Source organism: Lagenorhynchus albirostris, chromosome 19 (assembly GCF_949774975.1).
Source record: "Lagenorhynchus albirostris chromosome 19, mLagAlb1.1, whole genome shotgun sequence".
Lineage (NCBI taxonomy): Eukaryota > Metazoa > Chordata > Mammalia > Artiodactyla > Delphinidae > Lagenorhynchus > Lagenorhynchus albirostris.
The window spans coordinates 8,557,732-8,570,740 of record NC_083113.1 but is presented as its reverse complement, the minus strand read 5'-3'; the positions used below and the strand labels follow the sequence as shown (position 1 = coordinate 8,570,740).

At 47.8% G+C, this 13,009-nt stretch overlaps 1 protein-coding gene across 4 annotated transcripts; it reads left to right on the top strand.

Moving 5' to 3' along the window:
- Positions 1-685: 685 nt before the first annotated feature.
- On the top strand, positions 686-4,533 carry DKKL1 (dickkopf like acrosomal protein 1). 4 transcript variants are annotated; one of them, XM_060130675.1, is made up of 5 exons: positions 686-849; positions 1,220-1,311; positions 1,734-1,880; positions 2,002-2,094; positions 4,132-4,533. In XM_060130675.1, exons 3-5 carry the CDS (start codon positions 1,749-1,751, stop codon positions 4,441-4,443), a joined length of 537 nt encoding a protein of 178 aa, XP_059986658.1. In that variant the 5' UTR covers positions 686-849; positions 1,220-1,311; positions 1,734-1,748; the 3' UTR covers positions 4,444-4,533. The 4 variants fall into 4 exon arrangements, with proteins under 4 accessions (XP_059986658.1, XP_059986656.1, XP_059986659.1 ...); XM_060130673.1 differs by having other exon boundaries at positions 1,137-1,311; XM_060130674.1 differs by having other exon boundaries at positions 697-813; positions 1,137-1,311.
- The last annotated feature ends 8,476 nt before the right edge of the window (positions 4,534-13,009 follow it).

Sequence of the window (13,009 nt, the reverse complement as noted above, 5' to 3'; positions counted from 1 at the left end):
CCTTAAAGATGAGGAGTTGAGTGTTCAAACTCAAGAGACAAGAGGGGCTGGGGTCCAGACTCTGGGGTCCTGAGGAAAAAGGGAGCCCGGATCCCGGGTTCCTTGTAAGGTGGTACAGAGGACTGGATTTAGGGTTTCTTGAGAGGGCGGAGCTTTTTAGTGGAACCGAAGAGGGCTCGGGGTTCAGCGTCCCTACATTGCACTCTATTGAGCGTATTAATCGTTTCAAAACCTGGAGAAGACGAAAAAGGACACGGAGAAACTCTCAGAGATAGATACAAAACTAAGCAGTGGGATAATCAGAAGGACTGCTCGGACGCGGGTATTTCATGAGCAGAGAGAGCCTAGGAATGGAACTGAGGGCGCTAGGGGCAAGATCTGGGGCACAGAGGTGTGGCCTAGGTGCGGGGGCGTGGCTCTAAGACAGGGGCGGGGCCACCTGCGATTGCAGTGACTCCGGCACGATGGCCACGATCAGAGAACAGGGGCAACACTGGGTCTCCAGTGCCGAGGTCAACCGACAGGAGCGTGGTCTGACTATGGGGGTGTGAACTTGAAATCAACGCCCGGCTCTGGCTCAAGGGGCGTGGCCCTTCCCTTAAGGGCGTGACTGTCCAATAGAGGGCTGGGCTCATGGGTGAGGTCAGCAAATGGGGGCGTGGTCAGACAATAGAGGCGAGTCTAGGCCTCGAGGAGCTCATTCAGCGCTCCAGGTATCCGGCCTGGGCTCGAGATCAGAACTGTTTGGATTTAACAGTCCGTGGACGGCCAGAGACTGAGAGTCCGGTGACCAGGCTGTGGTCTAGTATAAAGGCGGGTCCCAGAAGAAGGGGCAGGGCGTGGGAGAAGGTGAGGAGGAGCGAGGTCTGAATACGAATGTGGGCGAAGAAGAGAAACGAGATCTGTTGTGTGAGGCAGAGCCCAGAAGAGACGGGCCTGAGGGGAGGGGAGGGGCCTGACACAATGGAGGAGGTTGGAGCAGAAGATAAGGGGCGGGGGGGGGGAATGGGCGGGGTGTGCGGAGTTCCTGGGCCAGGGATAGGAAGGAGTTGTTGTCTAGCGTGGGGGTGTGGGCACTTAGGGGACGGAGCCTTTATGGGGGGGCGGGGGGGCTCTGACCCCTGCCCTTGCCATAGCCTCCCGGCCCGCCCCGCAATGTGGCACCCGCTAGTCCTGTTGTTGCTGCTCCCCTCTGCCTCGGTGCCCCCCTCCACTGCAGCCCCGATCCGCGATGGTGACGCCCAGGAGAGCTCCTCGGGTTTTCTAGGTCTCCAGAGTCTACTCCAAGCCTTCACCCGGCTTTTCCTGAAAGTAAGCGCTGCCGTGTGTTGGGGAAAAGAAGAGGTACAGAGAAGAGGGACAGGGGCAGATGGTGACTGAGGGATGGAAGGGGTTCAGGGAGACAGAGTGGGAGACGGGTCGCGGCCAGATAGAAAGATAGAAAGAGGAGTCAAGGGACAGAGAGAGCGTGCAACAGGGAGACCGAGAGATAGGAAGAGAGGGAGGGAGACAGGCAGAGAGACAGACAGACAGGCGGAGAGAGGGATGGGCACAGAGAGACAGAAGACCGATAGAGGCAGGAATAGGAAAGTAATGGGACAGATGGGGAAAGGAGGTGACCTGGTTAGGCCCTAAGGGTCAGAGGATGGAGAGAGAAGGGGATGCTGCCAAGGATCCTGCCAAGATGTCCTGGGGAGTCCGGAGGTCCAGCAGCTCACCAATTCCTCCCCCAGCCCCAGGATGACCTGATGCGGAGCATGGACAGCTTCTTCTCTGCTCCTTTGGACTTCCGGGGCCTCCCTAGGAACTACCACCAAGAAGAGAACCAGAAGCACAGGCTGGGAAACAAAACTCTCTCCAGCCACCTCCAGATTGACAAGGTGCCTATGCCAGGGAGTCCCTCCTGGAGTCTCCCTAAGATCCCTCATGCTGCAGTATCTGTCAGGGAGGAGGGCATAGGAGGAAAGAAGTTTTTTCTTACTCTTCTTTGGGTCCTCACAGGTGACCAACAACAAGACAGGAGAGGTGCTGATCTCTGAGAAGGTGGTGGCATCCATCGAGCCAGGAGAGGGGAGCTTACAGGGTGACTGGAAGGTTAGGACATGCCCCCAGCAAAGTATCCAAGCCCAAACACTTTCTGTAGTTTAGGAGGAAAAGATGAATTGACTCTCCCACTCCCTCTGTGCTGGACACCCTCTCTCTGGGCCTCAGTTTTATCATCTGTCAAAAGGGACTAACCAGCTCTCAGAAATGAGGTTTACAACCTCAGAGTACATCCTTGCTTGCTTCAAACCCCAGAGGGTTTTGTAAGCCAGACAGTGCTTTTCATTCCAAGTGTTTGGTAAGATTCACCCTCGTAAACCTCAAAGTGTGTTTTGATCTCAAAGTGCTCTGCAAACCTCCAAGGATTTTTTAATCTATCCCAAAGTGCTTGGTAAATCTCTCCCTTGTAAACATCAAAATGTGATTTTTAATAATTCCTAAGTACTTTGTGAACCCCAAATGCTCTGTGTATCTCACCTTCGTAAACCTCTAAGAGTGATTCTAATCACAAAGTGCTTATTTTTTGATCCTAAAATGTTGTAAGAACACTCAAGTGCTTGGCAAACCCACATGGTTCTCCCACACACACTCCCAGTTTTTTATTTTGAAGATTTCAAATCTACAGAAAAGTTGCAAAAACAATAGTACCATAAACCTGTATCCACTTTTCCACAGAGCAGGGTTTCTCAACATCAGCACCATTGGCATTTGGGGCTGGATAATTTTTTGTTGTAGGGGGCTGTCCCGTGCCCTATACGATGTTTAGCAGCATCCCTGCCTCTACCCACTAGACGGAAGTAGCACCCACACCCCCTCCAGTTGTGACAACCAAAAATGTCTCCAGACTTGGGTTGAAAACCACTGGCCTAGTTTCACCACTTGTTAACATTTTACCATACTGACTTTCTTTTTACTTTTTTATTTTTGAACCGTATGACAGTAAATTATTGACATCATGACACTTCACCCCTAAATCCTCCAGCAGATATCTCCTAAGAATAATGCATTCTCTTGTGTGTTACCGTAGTCCCATTTTTACACCCAAGAAATCAGACTATTATCTCTGTATTAGTTTGCTAGGGCTGCCGTAACAAAGTCCGGGTGGCTTAAACAACAGACATGTATTGTCTCATGGTTCTGGAGCCTAGATGTCCAAGATCAAGGTGTCAGCAGGGTTGGTTCCTTCAGAGGGCTGTTGGGGAGAATCTGTTCCATTCCTCTTCCCTAGCTTCTGGTGGTTTGCTGACAATTCTTTAGCATTCCTTGGCAGGTTGAGGCATCATCCCCATCTCTGCCTTCATCTTTGCATGGGGTTCTCCCCATATGCATTTCTATGTCCAGATTTTCCCTTTGCATAAGAACACCAGTCAGATTAGAGCCCACTCTAATGACCTCATCTTAACTAATGAAAACTACATAGTGACCCTATTTCCAAACGAGATTACATTCTGAGCTACTAGGGTCCTAATGGACCTCAACATATGAATTGGAGAGTGGGGGAGACACAATTCAACCTGTAACCGTCTCCTATGGGGCTTCCCAAACCTCAACGTACTGAAATGTAGACTCTGATTCAGTAGGTCTGGATGGGGTAGGGCCCGCTCATTTGCATGTCTAACAAGCTCCCAAGTGATGCTGACGCTGCTGGTCCACAACCCTCACTTTGAGTAGCAAGGACTGAACAGACATTGAAATGTCCCTGCTGGACCAAAAGCTGTCCACAAGAGCTGATGTGATTGATGTTTGATCCAGGATTCAGTCAAGGATCACATGTTGCAACTGTAGTCATGATTCTTTAATCCTAAAGTGCTTTGTACATTTCAAACTGCTTTCTAAACCCCGGGGAATGCTTAATCCTAAAGTGCTTCTGAAACCTCCAAAATGTGTTTTCAAACCCAGAGTATTCTATAAACCTCAGAGTATTTTTAATTCTAAAGCGCTTATAAACCCGAGTGTTTTGTAAACTGCAGGGTGAGCTTTTAATTCCCAAAGCACCCCATAGGTGGCAAAGTGGGTTGAGTATGCCAGGGGAGCATCTTGAGGCTGTCACTTGGAGTTTGAGAGGGTCTCCTTGTCCCTCTTCACCAGGTACCCAAGATAGAGGAGAAGGAGGCCCTGGTGCCTGTCCCAAAGGCCATGGACAGCTTCCACCCGGAACCCCACCCCCGAATGGTCTTCTGGATCATGAAGCTGCCACGGCGGAGGTCCCACCAGGATGCCCAGGAGAGCGACCACTGGCTCAGTGAGAAGCAACACCGCCTGCAGGCCATCCGGGATGGGCTCCGAGAGGGGACCCGTGAGGACATCCTCGAACAGGGGACCCAGAGCTCCTCTCATGCCAGGCTGCCTGCCCGCAAGACCCACTTCCTGTATATCCTCAGGCCCTCCCAGCAGTTATAGTGGGGGGACTGGGGAACACCTGCATGTACCCCCCCACCAGACCCCACCCCAGGCACCATATGGAAATTAAACTTTTTCTTACATCCAGCAGCACTGTCTCCTTTGGAGATCTGTCCTCAGGCCTCAGCCAGCCAAGCCATGGCAAGTCCCCCCAACCTTATCCTTCAGCATGACATCTGGCTGAGATGTTAGTTCCTGCCAATGTCTCTGTGTTGTTTTCTGATTCAGACGCCATCTGTCTTCTGACTGAGCAACTCTGTGACCTCCAGCCCCATCAGTATCCTCAGTCCCCATCCCTGTCACCTCCAGCTCTGTCTGCCCTCCAGCTCCCAGCTCTTTCACTCCAGTCCTGTCTGTCCACTCTGCCCTTGCATTAGTTTCCTGTTACTGCTGCAAAAAATGACCACTAATGTAGCAACTTAAAACAACACAAATGTATCCTCTCACTGGTCTATAGGTCAGGATGGCTGGGCTGGTCCTCTGTGCAGGTATCACAAGGGCAACATCAAGGTGTTAGCCAGCGGGGTTCTTACCTGGAGGCTCTGGGACAGCTCTGCTTCGAAGATCATTCAGGTTGTTGGCACAATCAAGTCCCTTGGGGTTGATCTGAGGTCCCTGCTTCCTTGCTGGCTGTCACCTGGGCCACCCACACTTAGTTCCTAGAGGTCTCTCTCCGGTTTTTGCATGTGGATCCCATACTTCAAATCTCACGCGTGGAATCTCTCTGTATTTCCCTTCTGCCCCATCTCCCTTATGTGTTCCTCTTCCTCTTCCAGCAGGAGAGAGTCCTCTGCCTTGAAGGGCTCATGGGATTGGATTGAGCCCACCTGGACAACATATTAAACAGGTTCCATGAATTAGAGAGGGGCCATCTTTGGGGGGCCATTATTCTGTCCAGACCCTGTCACCTCCAGCCCCCAAGTCTGTGTTTCCAGCCCCATCTCTGTTACATCCACCTGTCTCCACTCTCTCATCTTTGTCTTTTCATTCCCTGACACTCAATTTACATGCTGATTCCATCTCGAATTGCTCTGTGTCTCTCTCCCTTTGTCCCTCTGTCTGTCCCTCCATGAGCGTCACCTCAGACTCTAACTCTGCAAGCCAGGCCTGCTGCCTCAGCCAGATCTGGAAGCTCAGAGACCCTGTCTTGGGTGCCCTGCCACTGTGCCCCCATCCCCCATCCCCAGAGCACCCCCTATTCCCTCCAAAACCCCTCTCTCAAGACCCACCATTGACGGAGTTCCCTGGCGGTCCAGTGGTTAGGACTCCACACTTCCACTGCAGGGGGCACAGGTTCGATCCCTCATTGGGGAACTAGGATCCCGTACGCCATGCTGTGTGGGCAAAAAAAAAAAATTGAGAAGGCACATGAGGGTCTTTATGGTGCTGCGTCTTGTAGGGGTGCAGACACAACATGCACTTTCTCCCTCAAAGCCCAGGTTCAGGGTTGGATCACCCCACAGAGAGACTCAGCACATTCAGGAAACTAGCAATGTGTGGGCATAAATAAAAGAGAACTTCCTTTTGAAAAAAATAGGTTTTTGATTATTCCAAATAAGCACCAATAGGTCCTCATGGAGAATATCAGAACTTGACTGGCCTTTCCATACCTTCTCTCCCCACACCCCCAGTCCCATTCACTTTCCCACCATTGACACTATTTCTTGTGTTTTTGGTAAGTGTATTAGTCGGCTAGGACCGCCATAAGAAAAACCACAGACTGGGTGACTTAAACAACAGAATTTTATTTTCTCACAGTTCTGGAGGTAGAAGTCTGAGATCAAGGTGTCGGCCAGTTAGGTGTCTTCTGAGGCCTCTCTCCCTGATTTACAGATGGCCATCTTTTCTTTGTGTCTTCATGTGGTCTTTTCTCATGCACGCACATGTCTGCATCCAAATTTCCTCCTCTTGTAAGGACATCAGTCATACTGGATTAGGGCCCATCTTAGAGACCTCATCTTAATTTAATAATCTCTTTGAAGATCTGTCTCCAAATATGATTGTATTCTGAAGTACCAGTGGGTAGGGCTTCAACATATGAATTTTTGGGAGGACACACATCAGCTTCTAACAGTACATATTCTTGCTAAATATGATCATTCCTTTTTATGCATGTATTTGTAATTTCCATAGGTGGTATTACACATGTCATTCTTATGGGGCTTTTTTTTTTTAGCACATTCTTGAAGACTCCTCCATATTGCATTGGTACATCCAATATCCATCCAATCCACTGAATAAATTCCATGGTCAGTCTTCACCACATGTAACCTTTCCACACTCTCAGTGATGCACAACTGAATTGCTTCTGACTTCTCACCATTACAAATAATGCTACAATAAACATTAGTATATATGTCCCCCTGTGGTCCAGAAGGAGGGCAGGAGGGATCTGGGGAGCTATAACCAGAAAAGAATTGCTGGGTTGTAGGGGATGCCTCTACCTATTTTGATTAGGTAAAATGTTCTGACAAGTCTACTCCCTCTAGCAGTCCATGGGGATTCCATAACCTTAACCACACCTGGCATCTGGGGAAATCGATGTTTCCCTGTCTGTAGATCAATAGAAGTATGCATCCATAGGTGATCCAGATACTGGCATTATCAGACACAGACCTTAAGGTAACTATGATTAATATGCCCAAAAAAATAGATGAAAAGATGGAGAATTTCATCAGAGAACCGGAACCTAAAAAGTGGGGGGGAGGAGATGGAATCCAGTATAAATTTTAGAACTTATAAATAAATTAAAAATTCAGCAGATGGGTTTTACAGCAGATTAGACACAGTGGGAAACAGTTCAGTAGAAATAGCCAGAGTGAATCAGTGAAAAAGGATGGAAAATATACAAAAGACATATGAGACATACTGGTCATGGTGAAAAAGCCTTTCAAACATATACTGAAGTCCTAGAAGTAGAGAGAAAAGAGAAAGAGTACCAAGCAACATTTGAAGAGACACTAGCCAAGAATTTTACAAAGTTGATGAGACATCAACTCACAGATTCAAGCTTTAGGAACCCCAAGCAGAATAAACACAAAGAAACCACACTTAGGCATATCACATTAAAACCTATGAAAACCTAAAACAACAACAAATCTTGAAAGCAGCCAAAGGAAAAGGACACTTTACTTCAAAGAGGAAATAAGACAGACAGCTGACTTGTAAATAGGAAAAAAAAATGGAAGTCAGAAAACAATTCAATGACACAGTCAAAAGGCTGAAAGAAAGCCATCGTCAATCTAGAATATCATACCCAGTGGAAACATCCTTCAAAAGTAATGGCAAAGGGACTTCCCCGGTGGTCCAGTGGTAAAGAATCTACCTTCCAATGCAGGCAACACGGGTTCAATCCCTGGTCGGGGAACTAGGTTCCCACACGCTCCAGGGCAGCTAAGCCCACGCATCACAACTACTGAGCTCGCATGCCTCAATGAGAGAGCCCGCATGCCACAACTAGGACCCAATGCAGCCAAAAAAAAAAAAGTAATGGGAAAATAAAGACATTTTTTTCAGACAAACTGAAACGAAACATTTATCAGCAGCAGTCCTGCACAAAAAGAAATGCTAGAGTTTGTCAGGTAGGAGGAAATGCCTCCAGATGAAAGTTCGGTAATGAGGGGAGATATAAAGAACCCTGAGGTAAGTATGTGCCAAATCTAAATGAATACTGACTGCTTAAAACAATAACAATAATATCTTGTGGAATTTAAAATATATGCAGAATTAAAATGAACGACAGGGAATTCCTGTGGTTAGGACTCGGTGCTCTCACTGCCAAGGGCCCGGGTTCAATACCCTGTCGGGGAACTAAGATCCCACAAGCTGCTCGGTGCAGCCAAAATAAATAAATTAATTAAATAAATAAAATGCAAGACAACAGGCAGGAGAAGCTAAATGGAATTAAAGTGTTGTTAGGTCCTCACGTAGTCCAAGAAATGACAAAAGTACTAATTTAAAGTAGAACTCTAATAAGCCAAGGAGGCCTATGGTAGTCTCTAGGAAAACCACCAAAAAAAGAATAAAAGAACATAACCATAAACATAACAGAGGAAGAAGAAGAAAACATAACAGAAGAGAAAAAAAACAAAAAACTTGACTAATATAAAAGAAAGCCAGAAAAGAAGAGAATACACAGAACAGATTAGATGGGGGAAATATAAAACAAATAGCAAAATGGTAGATCTAAAGAAAAATATCAGTATTACATTAAAACTAAATGGAACTTTATCAGAATTGTTCCGTTAAGACTCGTGCATTTTAGCACATGTAAAGTTTACCTGAAAATAAGAAATGTTAAAAAAAATAAATAACAATATAAAGTGGGATGAGGGTACAGGTATAAATGAGAGAATGGCAGAATGCTGACCATTGTTAAAGCTGGGTGTTGGATACATGGGGCTTTGTTCTGCTCACTTTGTATATATTTGAGGTTTTTCAAAATGAACGGGGTTTTTTTAAGTAACTGGAACTAAATACTCCCAATAAAGGCAAAGATTTTCTGATCTACAACTATATGCAACTGTATAGCTGAATTTCACAACAATTGAGCAAAAGAACCAGATCACAAGAGTATATACTATATGGTTCCACTTATACGGAGTATGAAAACAAGCAAAAGTAATCTATGCTGTTAGCAACAAGGGTAGGGGGTACCCTTGGGGAGACTGCTGGTGCTGTGTCTGGGTGGACAAGGGTCTAGAGTTATTAACTTTTGTCCTTCCTGGTAGAGAGGGGAGAGGGAACACCTTTACAAATTTATGTCCATGGGGATTCCCTGGTGGTCCAGTGGTTAGGACTCCAACCTTCCACTGCAGGGGACATGGGTTCCATCCCTTGTCAGGGAACTAAGATCCCGCAAGCCACATGGTGCAGTCAAAAGACAAACAAACAAACAAATTTATATCCAGCTTTTAGGCAAATAGGGAAGGGCAGAGAGCTTTTCGTGTATCTGCTTCTTTTCAATTGTATTCAGTTCAAAATGATCCTTATGCCACAGTTGGATATTTTGGGGTGGCATATTCTGCTACCCTTTACTGTGTATAAGATTAATATACCCTAATCAATTATATTCCTAAACATTAGGAACAAAAAGATTTTTAATGCAATTTTTAAAAATATGATTTGCATTAGCAAAACAAACAAAATACCTAGGAATAAACCTAACAAAAGATTTGCTAGATCTCTGACATTACTGAGAGTAATTAAAGAAAATCTGGATAAATAATTCATAGTAACAGTATACTTAATTGCCAAAAAGCAGAAACAACCCAATGTCCATCGAGAGTAAAATGATTCAGTCGTGGCGTATTCGTACAATGGAATATTACACAGCAGTGAAATAAATGACCTACTGCTACATGATGCATTCTATAAATACAACGTTGAGCAAAAGAGGCCATAATTCAAGGCGGTTACCTTTGGAGGGTAATGATTAAGAGGAAGTGTGAAGATTTCTGGGCTGCAGGCAATACTCTTTTTTTATATGGATGGTTTCATTAATGTATTACTCTATAAAAATTTAATTGAGGCATAACTTAAGATTTAGCACTTTATGTATAACTACACTATAAAATGGTTTTTAAATTATTTTAGGTTTTACAGAATTATTTTCCTCAAAAAAAGGAAAAAAAAACAAGAAATACTGAAGGAATAAAATGAAAGAATGAAATTATACTAATAAAGTTAACGATGTCCAACACTTACCAGCCAGGGCTAAGAAAACTCTAGGCAAACATTCTTATTGAACTCTCATAAGACCCCATAGGGTGGATATTACTTGTTCCCATTTTAGGGAAGAAGCTGAGGTTCAGAGAGGTGAAATCACTTGCCAAAGTCACAGAGCAATGGCACTAGGTTTGTCTGATTCCCTATCTCACACTGTTAACCATTCACCACATCACCTGTCAAACAGGTTCTTTCCCAGGTCTTATAACAAGCTGCCACCTAATAGCCAAAATAATAACTATCAATTAACAAGGATTACCACCTTAAGTCCTCAAGGTGACCTAAGAAGCAATTATTATCTCCATTTCTGGGAGGAAAACTGAGGCTCAGAGAGGGTAAGCCATTGTGCCAAGGTTACAGGTAGGAAGTGATGGAGCCAAAATTCAAACCCAAGAATGTCTGACTCCAGCCTTATCATCACTCTAACACTGACCAGTAATTACCAGGCACGGATTCTGTCCCTTCATTCATTCACTCAACGAAAAATTTTGAGCGCCCACACTGGGCCAGCCATGTTCTAGTCCCCAAACAGCCTCCTACTGCTCAGAGCTCACATTCCAGTGGGGGGTGACAAAGACAGTACACAAATATAGAATATGTCACGTGGCGAGACGTGCCACGAGGACCAATAAAAAAGAGTAAGTAGAGAGATGGGGGGTCTGAATTACAGGCAGTGTGTCAGAGGAAAGCCTCTCTGAGGAAGTAACACTTGAATGAATAAGGATGGGATGTACGGAAGAATGCAAAATGATTCCTTTTCTGTGTCTAGGCTAGCAAAGAGGCCGAATGCGTGGGACATCTTTTACCCCTAATGCCCCTCCTTAGGAGTCAATTTGGGATATAATTCTCTTCCTCGCTCTAGCCAGAAAAGCTGAGGCTATTTTTCCTCCACTCTCTCCTAAAAGGAATGAATAAAACGGTTTGGGAAAGAATCTTTCGGGGACCTATCAATACATGGTGACTGGAGCCACAAAAAGGCATGAGAGTGGTGAGGCAGGACAGGGCAGGGCATCATTGTGACGGTGACCGGCAACCTGGCACGGAACAGAGGGCAAAAGGGAGACGGCTTGCTGACTGATAAGAAGTGGGGGATGGACCAGGGGTCCCTCAGGCCAACGCTCCCTTGCTTGGGCCCATTTCACCTAGGCTTGAGGGCGTAGAGAAGATTCCAGCGCACGTGACGCAGCCTCCGCCGCCCTCTCCCGGCAGCTGTAGTCCCTTCACCCTTCGCCCGCTCGGCCAATACGCATGCGCCCCCTTCACGAGCCTGGTCGCGCGCCCCGGCAGCCCTACGCATGCGCGGCCTTACAGGTAACCGACTACACCCGCGCACGCCTGGCCCCCGTGTGCGCCTGCGTCGGGGGAGGAGCTCTGAGACGCCGCGCGCGCTCTCGGTCCCACCCCGCCGCCTTTGCTTTTCCGGGCGGGGTCAGCGCAGGCGTCTCTCCTCAACGACCCAGGGGCCGTTTGTTTGTCGTTCGTGGCCCTCAGCTGTGTCCCTAGACTGGGACGTGGCCTCAGGTGCGCCCTGGCCGTGGCGAGGTTCCCCGGACCAGCCGGGTCAGAGCCCCTCCTGAAATCCTGGCAGAGCCCCCAAGTCCTAGGGGAGAGTCCCCAATATCAGGGCCTTCTAAGGCTTGTTAAAAGTCTTTTTGAAATCCTGACCAGATCCCCTCAGAAATACTGAAAGGAACCCCCCAGGAAATCTTGTAGATGACCCCTGAAATCCTGTCAGAATCTTCTAGAAATTCTGTCAGACTTCTCCCTCAGAGCCTGTCAGAGACACCCCCCCAAACCCTGTTTCGCTCCTCCCAACTCCTATCAGAACCCTCCCCCCAAGTCCTGCCAGAGGTCCCCAGAAACCAAAAATCCTGTCAGATTCCCCTCCAAAATCGTGTTAGAGACGCCCTCCCCCGAAATCCGGAGACTCCCCAGAAATCCAGTCAGAGACCCCCTTGAAATCCCCACAATGCTTGCTTGGGTCCTCCTCCTGCTAGAATCTCCCCGTCAAAGACCCCTGAGGTCCACCAGAGCCTCCCTCGGTCCCTCACCAGGAGTGTGTCCCCCAAGCCCTGTCAGAGGCTCCCAGGGCCTGTCAGCACCCTCGTTCGCAGGGACCCTTCCCCACTCAGGCCCCACAGCCGTCACCCCCCTTCTGCACCCCCCAGCCTGGTCCACACTCTGGAAGGGTCTCTCTTGAAAGACCCCTTTTTCTAGGACCTTCTAAAAGCCACCAGGAAGTGTGCACTCCACAGCTGTGGACCCCGTCTGGCACCAGGGAGAGCAGGGCATGGGGAGTACTTGGTGAGGAAAGGGGGGGCTGAGTGGGTGGGGTGAGGACAGACAGGCCCCAGGTGACCGTATGTTGACCATGTGCCCCAGTGTGCCCAGTTCAGCCTTATATGGGCGCCATTGTCTGTTGTCATTATTCGTAGCTCCCCTTTCACTCTTGAAAGTGTCCTGGAGTTGGGACAGTAAGTCTTATGGTCAACCTGGGTATGATGGAAGCAGGACAGGGCACTGTCAGGGCACAAAGGAGGGAGTCCCTAACTGCTCTAGGCACTCAAGGAAGGCTCTCCAGAGGAGCTGGGAGCCTGGGCCTGGGAGGACCGTGGGAAGATGCTGGGTCCCTATATGGGCCGTGAGGGACCTGGAGGTCGGCCAGTGGAGAGAAAAGTGGCAAGAAGAAGCCAGGAGTTTCAGGGACCGCTCTGTGCTGCACCAGCCTGAGGGGCTGGACATAGTCCTGAGGGCACTAGGGAGCCATGGGAGGGCTGGGAGCAGGAGAGAGGTGGGGATCAAACTCACAGGCGAAGCCAGCAGTTCCAAATACAAGCTG

Excerpts from the sequence above, each read along its gene's own strand:
- DKKL1 (XM_060130673.1), top strand. The coding sequence starts at position 1,156 with ATGTGGCACCCGCTAGTCCTGTTGTTGCTGCTCCCCTCTGCCTCGGTG. Across the intron at positions 1,312-1,733 it reads TCACCCGGCTTTTCCTGAAA|CCCCAGGATGACCTGATGCG; the intron begins GTAAGCGCTGCC and ends TTCCTCCCCCAG. Across the intron at positions 2,095-4,131 it reads GCTTACAGGGTGACTGGAAG|GTACCCAAGATAGAGGAGAA; the intron begins GTTAGGACATGC and ends CCTCTTCACCAG.